At 38.6% G+C, this 17,430-nt stretch overlaps 2 protein-coding genes across 2 annotated transcripts in view; both read right to left on the bottom strand.

Moving 5' to 3' along the window:
• Positions 1 to 370: 370 nt before the first annotated feature.
• Positions 371 to 17,430, bottom strand: part of LOC101101123 (olfactory receptor-like protein OLF3) — a 65,396-nt gene continuing 48,336 nt past the window's right edge. The window contains exon 4 of the transcript XR_006594673.1: positions 371 to 499. The gene's annotated coding sequence lies outside the window, so the exon portion shown is untranslated. The remainder of the gene's footprint in view (positions 500 to 17,430) is intronic.
• Positions 10,115 to 12,323, bottom strand: LOC101083503 (olfactory receptor-like protein OLF3). Its single transcript, XM_003983183.2, has one exon. It carries the CDS (start codon positions 11,635 to 11,637, stop codon positions 10,702 to 10,704), a length of 936 nt encoding a protein of 311 aa, XP_003983232.1. The 5' UTR covers positions 11,638 to 12,323; the 3' UTR covers positions 10,115 to 10,701.

Here is a 17,430-nt window from a genome sequence, read left to right as displayed (position 1 = left end):
GGCAAGCACATTTCTGAGTGATACATAATTTGTATAAATGATTTTGCTTTTTTTTTAGTAAAATATATTTGATATATTTAAGAAGTGATGTGTTAGGACACCTGAATGGCCAGTCTGTTGAGTCTCCAACTATGGCTCAGGTCATGATCTCGCAGTTGGTGGGTTTGATCCCCGTGTTGGTCTCTCTGCCCTTAGCTGCTCTCAGCGCAGGGCCCACTTCAGATCCTCTGTTTCCCTCTCTCCTTGCCCCCCCCATTCTCCCTCTTTCTATCAACAATAAACGTTTTTTAATTAAAAACTAAAAATAAATAAAAAGTGATATGTAAAAGTAAATCTTATTGTAAAATTATTTCAGATAACTTACCCAAGTCAATTGCCCTGTGAATCATTAAGTTTTACAAAATCTTCTCAATCTTATCTATTCTTTTGGTGGCAGATGGTGGGAAAAAAACAAGCTCTTGAAACACTCCTGCTCATCTAGAGTGCAAAACTTCACCGGCTGGGAAGACCGTTAAGAGAAGAATTAAAAACCATAACTGCACTTGTGTCTGTATCAAGTTGATCTAAACTATTGATTTATTTCTTACTCTATACCAAATTAGACTAAATACTCTATATATCTAATAAGTAATATAACACAACATAATACAATACAATATATAATAATCATCACAATAATACTCTGAACTTTGGCCCATTATTGGCAGGTGGCAAAGGAGGCGAAGTGACTAGCCAGAGGAGGGATCCGCAGGTAAACGGGATTACCTGATAACTCGGGGTACATCCCTTGTGCTCCTGTGCACAGCATGACCCCATGTGCAGTACAGTGATAGATCCTGTTGAAAGGCTGTGGATTCACCTAACATAAAAATCAGGAGACATATCGAGAGGACTCAGTTCTTTCTGCCTTTAATCCCACCACCTCAGAGTCATGGCGGAGCTGAGGAGGGGCCTGGCATTTACCCGTGATGTTGCAGTCTGTCCTCCAGGTCACGGCCACAACAGGACAAGGAGGAACAAAGCACATCTCCCTCATTTACAAACTCTCTTGTAGTACGTGATTAGCCAGCCTCTTTCACAAACTCGGAAAGATGATCAAGCTTCTACTTTGTGTCTGATGTGGTGATGAGTGCAAGAAGGGGTCCATGGCAGGGAGTCATTTCTTTCTCCCTTAAGAAAAAATAAAGGGCTATGATTATAGACACTAATGGAAACAAAAACAATCTAATATCAGAAATGGATAAAGGTATGTGCTGTTTAAAGTCAGCTTGCAAACGAAGATTAAACCTAAGTACAGTTTTGTTCAACCAAAAGACTATCCCTAACAAGGAAAAGATGAATCCCAACAAAGGATCCTGGGCTGCGGGCATGAGTCTGGTCTCAGTGGGGAGATTTGTCCCTTCTGATCTGCCTCCCACGGGGAACTTGGACTCGATTATCTGTAGTGGTGAGTGCTTATGAGTAGTGCCAACACATCCCCCCTCTGCTTGAGTAAATAGTTCCTATCACACTAACATAAAAGGTGGGCTACATTTCCAGGCCACGCGATAATCACATCAAAGGCAGAGGTAAAATCTTGAGTGGCCAGCGGTGTAGTTAAACCCAAATCATTACACCAGCGGAGAAGAGATCCAGTTCTCTCCAGTCGGAAGGACACTTTCCAGAGCGCGCCCCTGGGGGTGCCACACACAAACACACTCACTCATGCTCCAGCTGTTCACAAAGTTCTTTCATACCTACTTAGTTGTACACTCACAACATAAAACCACAACTCTGGGATGTACTGATACTGAATTGTGCACTATAAAATGGTTAATTTTATGTGATATGAATTATACCCTAATTTAAAAATCTTCATTAAATGTCTTTCTTTAAAAAAAATCAAAACCAGCCCAAACTTAAATAAACAAGTAGTAAATAGATAAGTATTTAACAGCAAAACTTACACAAAGTTAAACAGAAGAAGAGAAGAAGATATTGAGATGTAAGTAAGAATAAATAAATGGGCAAAGTCATCGATAAGCTCTCAATGGAAAGAAGCAAAAAGTCAGAGAGAGAATTAATGGTCAGAAAGGAAAAATGAAACCAGAAAGGAAGACAAAGAAAAAAAAGAGTACGTTGAAGAAGCCAAGGAAATAGAAATGAAACCAAATGAGGAAGAAATGGAAACAATGAAAATGGGAGAAAAGATTTATAGATGCCATTTTCTCGACATTTAATCAATGTACACATTGCTAAAGCTATCCAATATTTTATATACCACAGCTTCTTATATTTTATTTATTTTGGTATTCAATCCCAGAGTGTTACTTTTAGTCCTTTATTATTTATTATTGCAGCCCTTCTTTGCGGTGAAATTTTCTAGAATTTGGCTCTATCATGGTAGAAATCCTGCTCAAAATAGATTTACCTGGGAAATTGATGAATTCCCAGAGAATATTAACAGTGAGATCTTTCAGGACAACCTTCCCACCATACACACACACAAATCTTCAGGACGAATTTTTCCCCAGTTACATTACTGAAAAACCCTAAATTTCCCACCAAAAAATAGCAGACTCAAAAATGCTTAGCTAAGGAACATGTATTTGTCATTACTGAAAGCCAAATTACACAGGCTTAATTTCTATTCTATGGCCACTTTACCATAATCTGTTTTGTAAAGAGAAGCAAACACTTTACCAGAGCCATCTCTGCATTGCCACAGCACACTGGAGATGCTCAGAAACCCAGATCCCTTTCCTCTGGGCTTTAAAAATAGTTGCGAAAGGAGAGGGGTATGGGACAAAGAAAAGAAGGTGAAGTAAAGTCATAGAGAGCAGGCAGGACGAGGGGGGTGGCACAGATCTGAACAGGAGAAGTTAGGACTCCTGGGTTGGGCTGCCTCCTGCACGCCGCCCCCCTCATCTCCTCTCCTCTGCTCAGCTCTGACCTATCTAGCCCTGCTCCACTGTGGCATTGCTTTCTCTTCCTTGACCCAGAGTACTTAGAGAATGAGCTTGAAGCTGCAAGCAGGCATGGGGAGTAGCCCACACAAGTGGAACAGCTGTATTTATCATTTACCAACAATGGCTCTGCCTCTTTGGAGCTTTTTCATGCAGCTTGAACATTTGATTTGAATTTTGAAAGACCCCTTCCACTGGAATGAAGCTTTGTGGAAAAGCATATGTTCCCCTAAAATCCTAGCACAGCAGTTTTCATACCTGTAAAATAAAGAGAATGGCATAAACTGCACCCTTCCTGGGGGGACATACACATAGTTATCTAGCAATAATGAAAATAGTGAAAATGCTTTATTAATAAGCAAATGGAAACACACTTGAAAATGTAAACTTGAAAATGACTGTTTTAACAACAAGCATCAGCTAAGCAGCCTATTCAGCGCGCGAGCGTGGACAGTGGGTCCCAGCAAAGCTTTGTTAGGTTCCTGACCAGCCCGAGATGGGCAGATGCGAGAAGCATTTCAGACAAGGATGTTACCCTAAAGGCTTGTTCCCCCAAATAGAAATTCTGTTGGAGAGGAAACAGCTAACCTGTGAGGGAGTCCTCTTTCTCCTGACATCAGTGAAGAAAAGGACCATCGGCATAGCCGGGCCTCTGGGCCCTGTTTCCAGGAGTCAGCGGGTGGAAAGCAGAGATGAACACCAATGCCAGTTTATTAGCAGGCTCAGGCCACCACAGGTCGGGAACCCTTAAATTGCTTGCAACTCCTGGCTTCCTAATTTGAACAGCCGGAACACATTTTCTTGGGACAAATCTCCAGCAGAGGACAACTATGTCAAGCCACCATGCTGTCAGGCTTGAAGAACACAGGAGGGGGCTACAGATTACAGGAACTTGCTTTCAGAATTCATGTTGCTAAATAAGTGTTAAACAGACACTTGCAAACTCACCTTTGGAGAGTGGAGGAGGTCATCGTGTGCCTTGGAAAAATGGCAGGGCTGGGCAAGTTGCGACATTTGAAGCAAGTGCAATTGGAACAGATAACTTTCTCTAACTTTAGTGACGAAATCTCAAGGGGCCAATTATGCTTTGTTCGTTAAATTTCCTGTCTTTTCCCTCCCCCTCTGTCTGGTCACTTCTGCACCAAACACCCTAACCCGCATTTCAACTTTGCCAATCAGTTTTGTTTCCTTGTCCCCGGTGCATAGAAAGGAGCTCTCCAAACTTTAAGTTCTCAAGGGGATGGGATGCATCTGGGTTTTCACTCACACCACCCTTGCATGGTGGAAATTTTTTGCTCTACTTGATAAGCATGAAGAGGTGATTACATCTCAAATTCCTCCTTCCAGTTCACCCATCTCCACATTCCTTTGAGCAATAGCTCCCAACCAGGCAACCCAGGGGTCAATGGGATGCCTTGTACTTCACTGTCTGATCTAAGCATGGGCAGAGAGACTTCTGTATGCCAGGTCCTAGGGAGATGCTAAGGCGGGGCTGCTCCGTAGGTCTGGAATTCTACATCCTGTAACCTTCTGAAAATGTACGCCTTTTCCTTTAAAGAAGATAATCTTTGCTACCCTGGTTTGTACTTGGAGATTTTCAGCGTTCAGAATCCTCAGTAAAAGTCCACCCATCCTGTGTGGAAAAACTCCAGTGAGGATGTTAAGCTCTTGTGTAGTGAAACCTGTAGAAGCCCTGAGTATTCCCTTCTCCGAGAGTGAGGGAGATCTCTGCTCACGGGCCTTGTGTCTGTGACAGTGACCAGGCTGCTGTCAGCCTCTGCTCGGCTACCTGGCATTGCTCTAGGAACGGGCACGTGATTCATTCTCCCCAACTTACTCTGGGAGTTCTGACAATAGCATCCTCGCCCAGCCAGTGGTCTCAGACCCACTTCCTAAGCACAATAACCTGCCTGCAGGTGCTCTGTGAGTGCTGGAGCTAGAAGGGCAAGTGAGCTCTGGACCTTAAAAAAGATAAGAGCAGAGGGGGGAAAAGTTGCTCTCTAGCTTCCAAAATGTTGCTGACGTTTCTCTTAGCAGACTTTTTTTTCTTATTTATTGTCCTCTTTACTTTGCGGATTTATTATCTTGTGTCCTAGGCTTTTACCATTATTTAGTACATTTTTAGGAGGAAGCAAATGTAAACTCATTTGTAAAATGCACTTAACTTCCTAGCTTTTAGATATTTGGAGTTAATTTTTCATGGCATATAATAGGAAATATGATATTTCTTTGTCCTGACAGTGGAGCCATTTGTCCCAACATCATTTATTTAGTGATACGTATTTTCCTATATTAATTTCACATTATACATTTATGATATGTTAAATTCCTACATGCAAAAGTTTCTTTGGGGATTGTATTTTGATCTATGCCTGTTTCTACACCAATACCACGGTTTTAATTGTACTTTTATAACCTGCTTTGATGGATACTAAGGCAGGTACTCCCTCACTTTATTATACTTCTTTCTCAAAAACTTAATAAAAATGAAATGTCTTCAATCCACAGCATACATTATACCTAATGGAGAATCTATATATACTTTCCTTTGGGTCAGGAACCAGAAGGATACCTGCTATCATAGCTTCTGTTTAACCCAACATTAGAGGCCCTGGACTATGATATGAGTAAAGAAATAGATTAAGATGTACAAAGATTATAAAGAAAATTATCACTATTTACAAATGACATTATATACCTAGAAAAAAATTTTTCAACAATGAAATTTAAGAAGAACTACCTACAAGACCACGTTACAGAAATCAATAGCATTTCTGTACTCTAGCAATAACAAATGAGAGAAAAAAGAAAACACCATTTATAATAGCAACATAAGTTATAAAGTATTTAGGAATTTCTCATCAGAGAGTATACATGATTTGTACGGAGCACTTTGCCAAAACTTTCAGTCCTTATAATATTCGTCATCTACTTTTCCCATTTTATTTTTCTCTATAGCAATTAACACCTATAGTATACTATATATTAATTGTTTCTTATATTTATTATTTATTTTCCTTAAGTAGAATGTAATCTCCACGAAGACAGACCCTTTTGTTTGTTTTCACTGTTGTACCCACCATACTTGGAAGAGTGTCTGCCCTATAATACACATGTAACAAATATCTGTCAAGTGAATGTGGAGAAAATATTAAAACTTTAAATAGGACATTAACGATTATCAGAATAACTCCAAAGACATTTCATTCTTTGGATGAGACAACTTAATATTATAAAGATGTCAATGCTCCAAAATGAATCTACATATTCAGTGCAAACCTGATCAAAACTTTAAACGAGCTTTTTGGGGAACTTAATAAAATTACTCAAAAATTTATATGAAATGCATTACTCTATAAATAGCTATTTGTAGATGGACTATAAATAAATACAAATATAAATATGCCAGCTATTTTGATTATATACTTAATAACTATGAAAAAAGAAGATGTGTTTGCCCATCTTATTTGATAAGCTACACATGACCAAAGAAGACTTATTATAAACCAAGAAGACTTCTAAAAATAGAATAATAGAATTGTATGGTGAGAGTGCAAACAAATGAACAAAGAGAAAAGAATAGAGTTCAAAAACAGATCTGTACATAGTACATTAAAGTTACTGCAGATAGATGAGTAAAGAATAGACTGATAAATGGACCACAACATGGAAGAAAACCCACCAGATCCATATTTGACAACGTATGAAGAAAACATCAGATAAACTAAAGAACCGTGAATGGTAAAAGTAGACAATTTAATTAAATAGGAAAACAGAATATTTTATGACCCTGTTGCAGGACTTTTTTTTGGAAAAACTTCCTAAGCATAAATCATAGAACAAAAATTGGCTGAATCAGCTTATATCAAAATAAAGGTTTTCTGTTCAACAAAGGACTGCATGAATGAAGTTAACAGAGAGATAACAGCTTGGAGATATGTATTTGCAATGACTATAACAGGAAGGACTGTATTTATAATATACATGCTGACAAGGAAATGGCAAAAGACCAAAAGAAAATGAATGCTCGGTGTACAGCAATAGAAACCCAAATGGTGGATAATATTATTTACTCAGAAAATATTTATCATGTGCCCACTAGGAGACAGACACTATTTGAGACACTTGGTACACATAAATGAACAAAACAAAGAATGCTGCTCTCAAGGGGCTTATGTTCTGGGAGTCATGAAGGGGTAGGAGGTAGACATTAAAAATGAGTTAGTTGAGGGGCATCTGAATGGCTCAGTTGGTAGAGCATCAGACTCTTGATCTCAGGGTCATAAGTTCAAGCCCCACATTGGGTGTGGAGCCTACTACTTTAAAAAAATGAGTTAATTGCAAATATGTTGGAAAAAATAAGTAGGTAAGAGGGAGCAGGAGTAGGGGGCACGGAGAAAATTTGCATATTAAATGGGGCAGTGATGATACTTGAATGAAGAATTAGAGGGGATGAGGAAGTGGCCATGAGGAAAAAGCATTCCAGGTACAGTATAGTTGAAAACAGGCTGTGTCCACTGTAAAGATTTTAGGAATTCTGAGTAATTATAGGTTGAAAAGAGGAATGGCATCATTTGACTTTTGTTTCAGAGGGATCGCTCTGAGTGCTGGGATATAGGAATAGAAACAGAGAAATATGCTGTAGACTATTGTAGTAATGCAAGTGGGAGATGATGGTGACTCACGCCAGGATACAGGAGTAGAGATGATAAGTGATTGTATTCTATATACATTTTGAATGTAGAGACAACAGGATATTCTTGCAGATTTGAATCAGATATGAGAAAAAGAGAGTGGTCTAACCACTGCAATGATGGAGTTATCATGAACCTCTTAGGTAGGAAAGGCATGGATAGAACAGAATGGGGTGTAGATGGAAATCAAGAGTCCATATATGAAGACATAGTCATATGGATTACATATCAGAGTAATGAAAAATAAAATAATTTTAGATCTTTCAGGCTAGAAAAATTCAAAACATGCAGGCTGTGGATAGAGAGGGATCCTCAGGCACTGAAGTAGTAGAGACTTACAAAGCCATTCTGGTGAGCATTATCTAAAACCTAGCATGTTGTTTCTTGAGAATATTCCTCAAATAAATTCTCACACAGCTCTTTAAATGTGTGTTATTACGATGTTTATCAGAGGGCCATATGTGATGGTGGGAAGTTGGGTGCCATAATAGAGTGTTAGCTAGAATATGGTTTACTATGGATCACTATGAACCGTTAGAAGTAATAGACTAGCCATATGTATGGATCTTAAAAATACAGTGGTGAGTGAAAACAACTACATCACAACATGAGTAGTTACAAATACAATGCATTCTTAACAATTACATAAATATGCTCTCAAACATAATTACATACATTAAACATATTAGAAGAGTTGTCCACACAAGTAAGAAATAAAAATGAGATAAAAGATAATTAATTTTTAAGTTTTTAATTCAGCAAAGTTATCACACAGCATTATATTAGTTACATGTGTACAAGAGAGTGATTCAACAGTTCCATACGTCATCACTATGATCACTATGATCACTCATCACTCATGATGAGTGTACCCTTAATCCCATTCACCTACTTCACCCATCTTCCACCCACCTCCCCTCTGGTAACCATCTATTTGTTCTCTATAGTTAAGGGTCTGTTTTTTTGATTTGTCTCTCTTTTCTTTGTTTTACTTCTTAAATTCCACATATGAGTGAAATCATATGTTATTTGTCATTCTCTGACTTATCTCACTTAGCATTATGCCCTCTATATCCATCCATGTTGCTGCAAATGGCAAGATTTCATTATTTTTTATGGCTGAGTAATATTCCATTGTGTGTGTGTGTGTGTATGTGTGTATATATATATATGTGTATGTATATATATATATATATATATATATATATATATATATGTGTGTGTATGTATATATATATACACACATACACCACATCTTCTTGATCCACATCTTCTTGATCCATTCTTCTATCAGTGGCAAGTTGGGCTGATTCCATAATTTGACTATTGTAAATAATGTTGCAATAAACACAGGGTTGCAGATATCTTTTCTAATTAGTGTTTTCATATTTGTTGGGTAAATACCCAGTAGTAAATTATTGGATCATATAGTAGTTCTATTTTTAATTTTTTTAGGAACTTCCATATTGTTTTCCATAGTGGCTGCCATGAATTAATTAATTTTTAACAATTAATAAAATGCAGATGATAATGATCCATCTATTGAGGAATATGATTAATTATCTCTGGTGCAACAGCCGGACCACGTCAGACCCCACATGTGTGAAGCGGGACTTTATTCGAAACAGGATAAAGATGTGACCACATTTATTTTCTAAGAAGAGGTGCCTTCTGCAGGTCAAATGGCCTGGGCCACTCAAATAAATTGCAGGATAAAGAAAGAGTTGGACATAACTTATAGATTAAAGAGACTTCAAAGACATACCAAGCACATTCTATTTTAACTATGTTAAGAATGTAACTCACATGATATAAATGAAGGTGTTAAGCAAGCAACTGGATACATGTGTTTAAAGCTCATGAGAAAGCTTTTGCCTGCCTCAGAGCTAAAAATTATATAACAGATGAATGGCTGAGATATTGAGAGATCAGAGACTGGGGGAGAGAGATCTATAGATAGATGCCATGGTTATGGGTAAGATGGTCACCTGGAGCAGACAGAGCACAGGGTCTACTACAGCCATACAATAGAAAGAAAGTTCATTTTGAACAACTGTATACGGAGAGAAGGTTGCATAATGCTTAGCCCTACAATTTTGTCCTAAAAACTATTTATAAAAATAGTTGAATATGAAGACTCCTGGGTGGCTCAGTTAAGTGTCCAACTCTTGATTCCAGCTTGGGTGATGATCTCACAGTTCATGAGATCAAGCCCCACGCTGGGCTCCGTGTTAACAACTGACAGTAAGGAGCCTACTGGCATTCTCTGTCTTCTCTCTCTCTGCCCCCCGCTTGTGCGTGAGCTCTCTCTCAAAATAAATAAACATTAAAAAATATAGTTGAGGAGCACGTGAGTGGCTCAGTCAGTGAAACGTCCAGCTTTGGCTCAGGTCAAGATCTCACGGTTCAAGAGTTTGAGCCCAGTGCCGGGCTCTGTGCTTACAGCTCAGAGCCTGAAGCCTGCTTCAGATTCTGTGTTTCCCTCTCTCTCTGCCTCTCTCCCACTCTCCCTCCCTCAAAAATAAACATTAATTTTTTTAAATACTTGAATATCTATACCACCACCCTAGCAAGTATTTTACATAGATTATCTATAATCTTCAAAATAATCACACATTGAATGTCATTCCTTCTTTTGATGGTTGAGGAAACTGGAGGTATTAAACATATTTGTTAAAGTCACATTGCTGATGAGGGGTGGGTCAAGATGTGAAGCATGGCTGCCCTCATTCTGAGACTTTTCATTGTCCACACTGCATTTCCTAGGGGCATATGCGGGAGAAATAAGAAAGGGGAGGGGAGAATGTGAACTCTGGAAAGACTGCTAACCCAGCAGACCCCAACTTAGTAACTGGAAGCTTTTTTTTTTTTTACTGTATGCATAAGAAGGTGGTAATACATAGTCAAAATGTGGACTAATGTGAAAAGTCAGTCTTCAAAACTGTGCTCACCTTGATCTACCTTATCAGCAAATCTGGAGAAAAGGGCATGTCCATCATTTCCTCTTTGTTTGAAATGTCATTCTTTGGGCTTTTGGAAGGAAGGAGAAATTCTTTGAATCTTCACCTTTTTTCACTTAATTTTCCCAACAGTCTTCTTAGGGCGCTCATTACCTCCTTGTTCCTCAAGCTGTAGATTAAGGGATTTAGCATCGGGGTCACCACAGCGTAGAACAGAGCGACCATCTTCTCTTGCTCTGCTGAGGAGCCAGCAGAGGGTCTCAAGTATGTGAAGATGGCTGTTCCAAAGCACATGGAAACCACAGTGAGGTGGGAAGCACAGGTCTCAAATGCTTTGCAGCGTCCTTGGGCGGAGCGGATATGCAGAATAGCAGCAACTATACGAGCATAGGAGAACAGAACCAGGAAACAGGGAAGCATGATCACCAAAAATCCTGAGATGGCCACCATGACCTTGTTGAAGGAGATGTCCACACAGGTCAGCCTCAGCACAGCCAACATCTCACAGGCAAAGTGATTAATGACATTATGGCACAAAGGTAGCTGGAAGATGATCACTGCCTGCATCAGTGAATTCATGAAGCCAGCCCCCAAGCAGCCAGTAGCCAGCGCCAGGCAAAGCCCCCCATGCATGATGGCTGTGTAGTGCAGCGGGTGGCACACGGCCACATAGCGGTCATAGGCCATGGCTCCCAGCAGGAAAAACTCGGAGCTGCCCATGGCCAGGGAGATAAACAGCTGGAGCACACAGCTGTGGAACGGGATGGACTTCCGGGCTGACAGGAAGTGAACAAGCATCTGTGGGACGGTGCTGTTGGTATAACAGATGTCCACAAATGACAGGACACTGAGGAAAAAGTACATAGGTGTGTGTAGCCTGCTGTCCAGTCTGATAAGGAGGATGATGAGGAAGTTCCCCAGCACAGTCACCAGATACATGACCAGGAAAAGGACGAAGAGGGAGACCTGAGTGTTCCAGCATCTGGACAGCCCCAGCAGAATGAACTCACTCATCCAGGTCTGGTTTTCCCTGCCCATGAGCCTCTGAGGACCAAATCCAAGTTATAAACCAATAAATACCAGATAATTAAGGTGGCAGAGGGGCTGATGAGGTCATTCAGACCATTGCATTGTGTGCTTTCCCAGATTATATGTCTCCTTCAGGGTTTGGGACCACAATAGAACCCATTGATATGGCTCAATTCAAGGAAGAAGAAAATTCTTCTCCTTCCTTAAATGGGAAAGTTTTTATTAAAATGCTTAGACATTTGAGTTAAAAAGATTAATGAAAACATCCTTTTCTTTCTTAGGGCCAGTTCCTAAACAAGGAGTTTGTTTACTTCTTTGTAGGATACCAGTATCCCCTCCTTACTACCTCAAAATCCATACTGAATGGAGCCTAACAGGCATTAACTGTTGTTTTTAATTTACCATTTTACTTCCAGAGTATCTATGCAAATGAAAAACTCAATTTTCACCATTTTAAAATCAGAAGTTTTAGGTTGCATGTTAGAAGGTAGCAAATATAAAACAGATTTTTCAGCAGCAAAAAAAAAAAAATGAAAACATTGCATTTCACAGTCAATGAAATAAAGAGTGAAGGCCTTGGGTGATCAGCCTCTGTTTTGGAAAATCTTCATCCGTCTTATCTTTGTGAGAGGGTAAGAGGAAGAATCTGCAATGTTCTTTTCCTCCTCCTTTGGAAGAGTAGCATAGCACGGGTATGACTGGGAAGAAACAAATCAAAGTCAAAGATGCATTAAGTAGCTTCCCTAAGAAATGACAGGCATTCAAATACTTGCCACATATATTAGCCTATTAACTAAGATATAATGAAAAACTGGCTGCACATTCTGCTGACTCTGTATGTATCCTGGGTAGTGATCCTGGGTTTGGAGTCTGTTCTCTGATGGAACATAGTTAACCAGAATTAATTCAATGAAAAGACTGTTGATTATCTTTTCTTTTATCCTCATCTGAGCTATTTGACTATTTTTCCTCCTTAGGAAACTGTCTTATCGCACCCTTGTGCTAATGCTCCTTCTACCATAACTTACATGACCAGAAGGTGATACTCTAGTCTGCTCAATAACATCTCCAAACTCTGTAATCCTGCTGACGTATCAGTATTTCAGAAAGTTCAAGGGCTCTAGTATTCAGAAATTCTCTTTAGAACTCATGAATCTTGTTTGCACCTTACTCAAATCACAAGTCATTTCCAAAAACCTCGTGAACTGCTCTGTCCCCACATCCTCTGTCCCCCTAATTACTCTGCCCTTTGGGTAGAGAAAGTCAAACTCATGCACAGCTGTCCCAAGGAGACATTATCTGCTTGCTGTCTGTGATCAGATAACACCATTTGTGATGAAAATCACACTTTTTGTGAAGGGTACTTGTGACAGTAAATGCAGCTAACCACAGATAAATAGGGTGCCTGAGATGCTGGGATTAGCCAGCAGAGAAGGGTCTGTGGTCATTTGCATATGAATGCAAATCTTTACCTGTGAATAAACCAAGCCTGATAAACCATACTCACACTAAGAGATAATTTATGCAAGTTACAACGAGGGGAAATGATGTAAGTACAAAGTGTTCTTTAATTCTTTAGAATTTACTCCAGAGCTTCAAGAGGTAAGCAAGTTACTTTGTTATGTTTCTATCAAAGAAGGAGGAAACATATTTCTTTAGCCCTAATGAAAAAGGAAAAATTGGGATACAAAGGTATCAAGGCCAAAGTACTTGGGTACAAAGGAGAGACACAAGCGACCTTAAAGGGGAAAACTCTGTATCTGGGACCATCAATGGAACTGGACCATCTACAGATAGTATTTCATGAGCTAGTCCTGGGAAGGTGAATGGAGGAACTTGACCAGCAGAGGGCTACAAGAAACAACAACAACAACAATAACAAAGACAAAAAACCGTGCTGGAGGTATCCGACGATTAATGTATTCTCAGGTACCAAATAAGGAGAATTTGCTTAAAAATCTGATTAAAAAAATCTCTTAGAGGTTTGAGTCTTTCACTTCTCAAAAACTGATAACTACTTAAGGGCTTGATTTTTAAATGTAGTAATGCCTGATTTTTAAAGGTCAGGGCCCAGGAAGGTGTGGATTACAAATAGAAACACCCATGCTTAGCATGGTTTCTGCTGGCGCAACAGAAAGTTTGAAGCCAGCTATCTAGATGAAATCACATTATGACCATCATCATTTAAGAACACTGGTTAGCACAAACCTGTCTGCTGGTGCAGATTTCCAGGAGTGGGCAGGTGGCAAGGGGTGCAGTATGGTGCAGGGGATATGACCTGTGGTGGCTAAGCCCAGTGATCCCTTTGGATGCGGCCAAAACCCTATGCTAGATGCTGCATTTCCCAGAGGTATCTGAAAGAACTTTCTCCTCAGTTTGGCTACCCACAATATATATTCTTTATATTATCTATACATATAGATATAGATACATATAGATCTATATCTATAGATAACATCACACTCTGTGTTAACTATATTGGAATTAAAATGTTAAACTTAATAATAATAATTTTTTTAATAAAATTAAAAATATATATGTTTTCTCTAAACCGATTGCCAAAATGAGACATTTTTGTCTCTGGTAACCAAATTCAATCCAATTGCCACATGAGGCAAGGAACATGTTGTGTGTGAAGGAAACCCTGGGTTCCCTGACTGCTGGCCCTAAGAACCCAATAGAACACCTCTGAGCATGACTACCTTACCTCCAGGATGGAAGGTCATCATTGCCCCCAGGAAGAGCAGAGATGGGTAAGATGTGGGATTTGGAAGAAGTCACTTTCTCTTTCCTCGGAGAGACAACCTCTATGGGCCAATTATGCTGTGGTGATTAGGCTTCTATTACTTCTTTGAATGGTGACTTCCTCACCTGAGACTCTCACTTATTTTTCAAAAGAATTTACAAATAAGAATTTAGTTTGTCCTGACCCAGGAACACGAGAAGAGAATCCAAAGCCTCAGTTTCCTCTGGAGACACTCTCCTGTCTTTGCTGCAGTTTCCCTCTGAGAGAGTTACAACTTGCCCATGACTTTCTGGTCCATGCACCCAGGATTGAGACCATTTGACCCAAAGTGCCCAATTATTTAGGGATCACTGAGGGGCCCTTCAAGCAACATCTCCTATAACGTGATTCTGAAGTTGTACATGAGCTATGGACAGATATTCTCTTCACAACTGATGCAACTATTTGGTGAGACTTCTCCCCTTTTTGTCTCACTATTGGAAAGCTTTTAATTGGACACTATCAAATTATTTGACTATTCTTGTATCTAGATGTCTGCTCTCATATTCTGTAAATATGACACAAATCTACAAGCCAGTTTAAGCATCTCAAATTATATATCCATTCTATTGATAGACGTTTAGGTTGTTTCTAGTTTGTGGCTATTGAAAACAATATGGCTAGGAACATCCTCCCCTCCTTCTCTCTCTCTCTCTCTCTCTCTCTCTCTCTCTCACACACACACACACACACACACACACACACACACACACACACGACAATTTTGTCATATATATCCATCTCTGCTACCTAGAAGTGCAATAGCTGCATCATGGATTATGTGCAGGTCTGTCTTCAGCTAATATTGTCAAAACAGTTGTGCCAATTATATTCCCACCAACTATGTATGTGTGAAGATTTCTTTTGGTCTAAACTTTATCCTTGGAATGTCAGTCTTCTTCATTTTTGCCATTCTGGTGGGCATAGAGTAGTATCTCATTGTGATTATATTTTACATTTCTCTGATAACTAATGAGTCTGTGCATATTTTAAATATTTATTGGCCATTGAAGATTCCATTTTCTGAGGTGTGTGTTCAGTTTCTTGCCTGTTTTTCTATCGGATCATCTCTCTTTTTCTTGATTTTAGTTCTTTGGATATTTTTTATATGAGTCTGTTGTTTATATAGATCACAAATGTTTTCTCCCACATGTGCTTTTTTTATTCTCAAATGGTGCCTCTGATGAAGAGATGCTCTTAATTTTAATGTAGTTCTATTTATTAATTGTTTTTCATATAGTTACTGCTTTTTTGTTCTTGAGTGAGAAATCTTTGTCGACCCAAATCATGAAGGTATTCTTCAATGTAGTCTTTGGGAACTTTAATGTTTTACTTTTCACATTTAAATCAACAGTATATCTGGAATTTATGCCTATGTATTATTTGAGATGGAGACCAAATTTATTGTGTTTCAATGTGGATATCCAATTTTATTGAAAGACCATTCTTTCCTCATATAAATAATGTGTAGGTTGGTTTCTAGACTCTTTTTTCCGACCCATTGGTCTTTTTATCTATTGTTAGAGAAATATTACATTGCCTTCATTACTAATATGACAAAGTCAGTTTTATACAAGAAGGAAAGTTTGGTTTCATTAAGCTCATTAATAATTAAGCTCATTAGTAATGTTATTGATGTTATTAAGCTCATTAATAATTAAGAGAAGAAAAAATTATATTATCATATTAATATCTATCATATTAATAGATATAGAAAATTATTTTAAACATAAACTCATGATTTAAAAAAAAATAGGGAACTTACTTATCTCATAAATGCACATAGGGTAAATATCCTACTTATTGTGATTATTTTGAAAGAATTCCCTGTAAATTCAGAAACAAAATAATAATGCTACTTATACTCATCTCTATTTAACATTATACTGGTGGTCCTAGTCAATGCAAGAAGACAGGCTAAAAAATATAACAATATGAGAACTGGAAAGAAGTAACAGCTCTGTTGTTTTATTTGCAGATTATATAATTTTCTATGTAGAGAACTCAAAAGAATCTATAGATAAATTATTACAATCAATACAATAATTAGGCATGGTTTTTAAATTAAATAAATCAATATGAAAAGTCATTGTGAATTTAGTTTCCAGCTATAATGGAATAACAGGGATAGTATTTATTCCCCTACCTTAAACAACTAGAAAACTGAACAAAATATATTAGGCAATGGTTTTCATACACTGGACAATAGGCAGCACAGGACAGGGATGACCAAGAAAAGGGAAACAAATGAGGTGAGCCACAAGTGCCCCCTCTCACTGTCTGGAAAGAATATCCAGGCCACAGGATGAGGAGAGGGAACCCAAACAGAATCTCTGATCTTCTAAATTGAAAAGATAGTTCATAGTTTGGGACAGAGTACCAAAGAGGAGGGAGGTGCAAAGAGACAGAATTTGTGTTACCCGAAGATGGGTATCTTTATATCTTTTGCTGATTTGCTAATCTTTGTGTGAATATGTGGAATCTGTCAAGACCAAGGCAAGAACCACCAGAAAGAAGTAAACGGAATGATCTCTAGAGGTAACACAAGGCTCAGAACATTTCGTGTTCTCACCAGCCAAATGGAAAGATGTCTAACACCCAAGACATCAAATAGGGCCTTCAGAAAAATATAATCTCAGTAGTGGTACAAGTTGATCCCACACTTCAGGCTTCTGGATCTAACCTAACAACCCTTAAAAGAAATCCTCAAAAGACCAAACAAATGCCAACAACTTAACTGCCTCTCAGGACAAAGTACAGAAATATTTAAAACAAAGCAAAATGACCCAACACCCCAAAATATAAAAGTCACAATGTTTGTAATTCATAAAAAATAATTTCAGGCATGCAAAGAGGCAGGAGAGTTTCTAGGCTACAGCACAAAGGGAGGAAACCCAAATACACCATAATGAGGAGAAAAATAAGTCAATGGAAATACATACAGAAATGACACAAATGATATACTTAGGATACAAGCACATTGCAGTAGTCATTATAAGCATACTTCACATGAAATA

Source organism: Felis catus, chromosome A2, assembly GCF_018350175.1.
Source record: "Felis catus isolate Fca126 chromosome A2, F.catus_Fca126_mat1.0, whole genome shotgun sequence".
In the NCBI taxonomy this organism is placed as follows: Eukaryota; Metazoa; Chordata; class Mammalia; order Carnivora; family Felidae; genus Felis; species Felis catus.
This window is presented reverse-complemented; position numbering and strand designations above follow the sequence as displayed.

Coding starts and splice junctions, on each gene's coding strand:
- LOC101083503 (XM_003983183.2), bottom strand. CDS start 11,637: ATGGGCAGGGAAAACCAGACCTGGATGAGTGAGTTCATTCTGCTGGGG.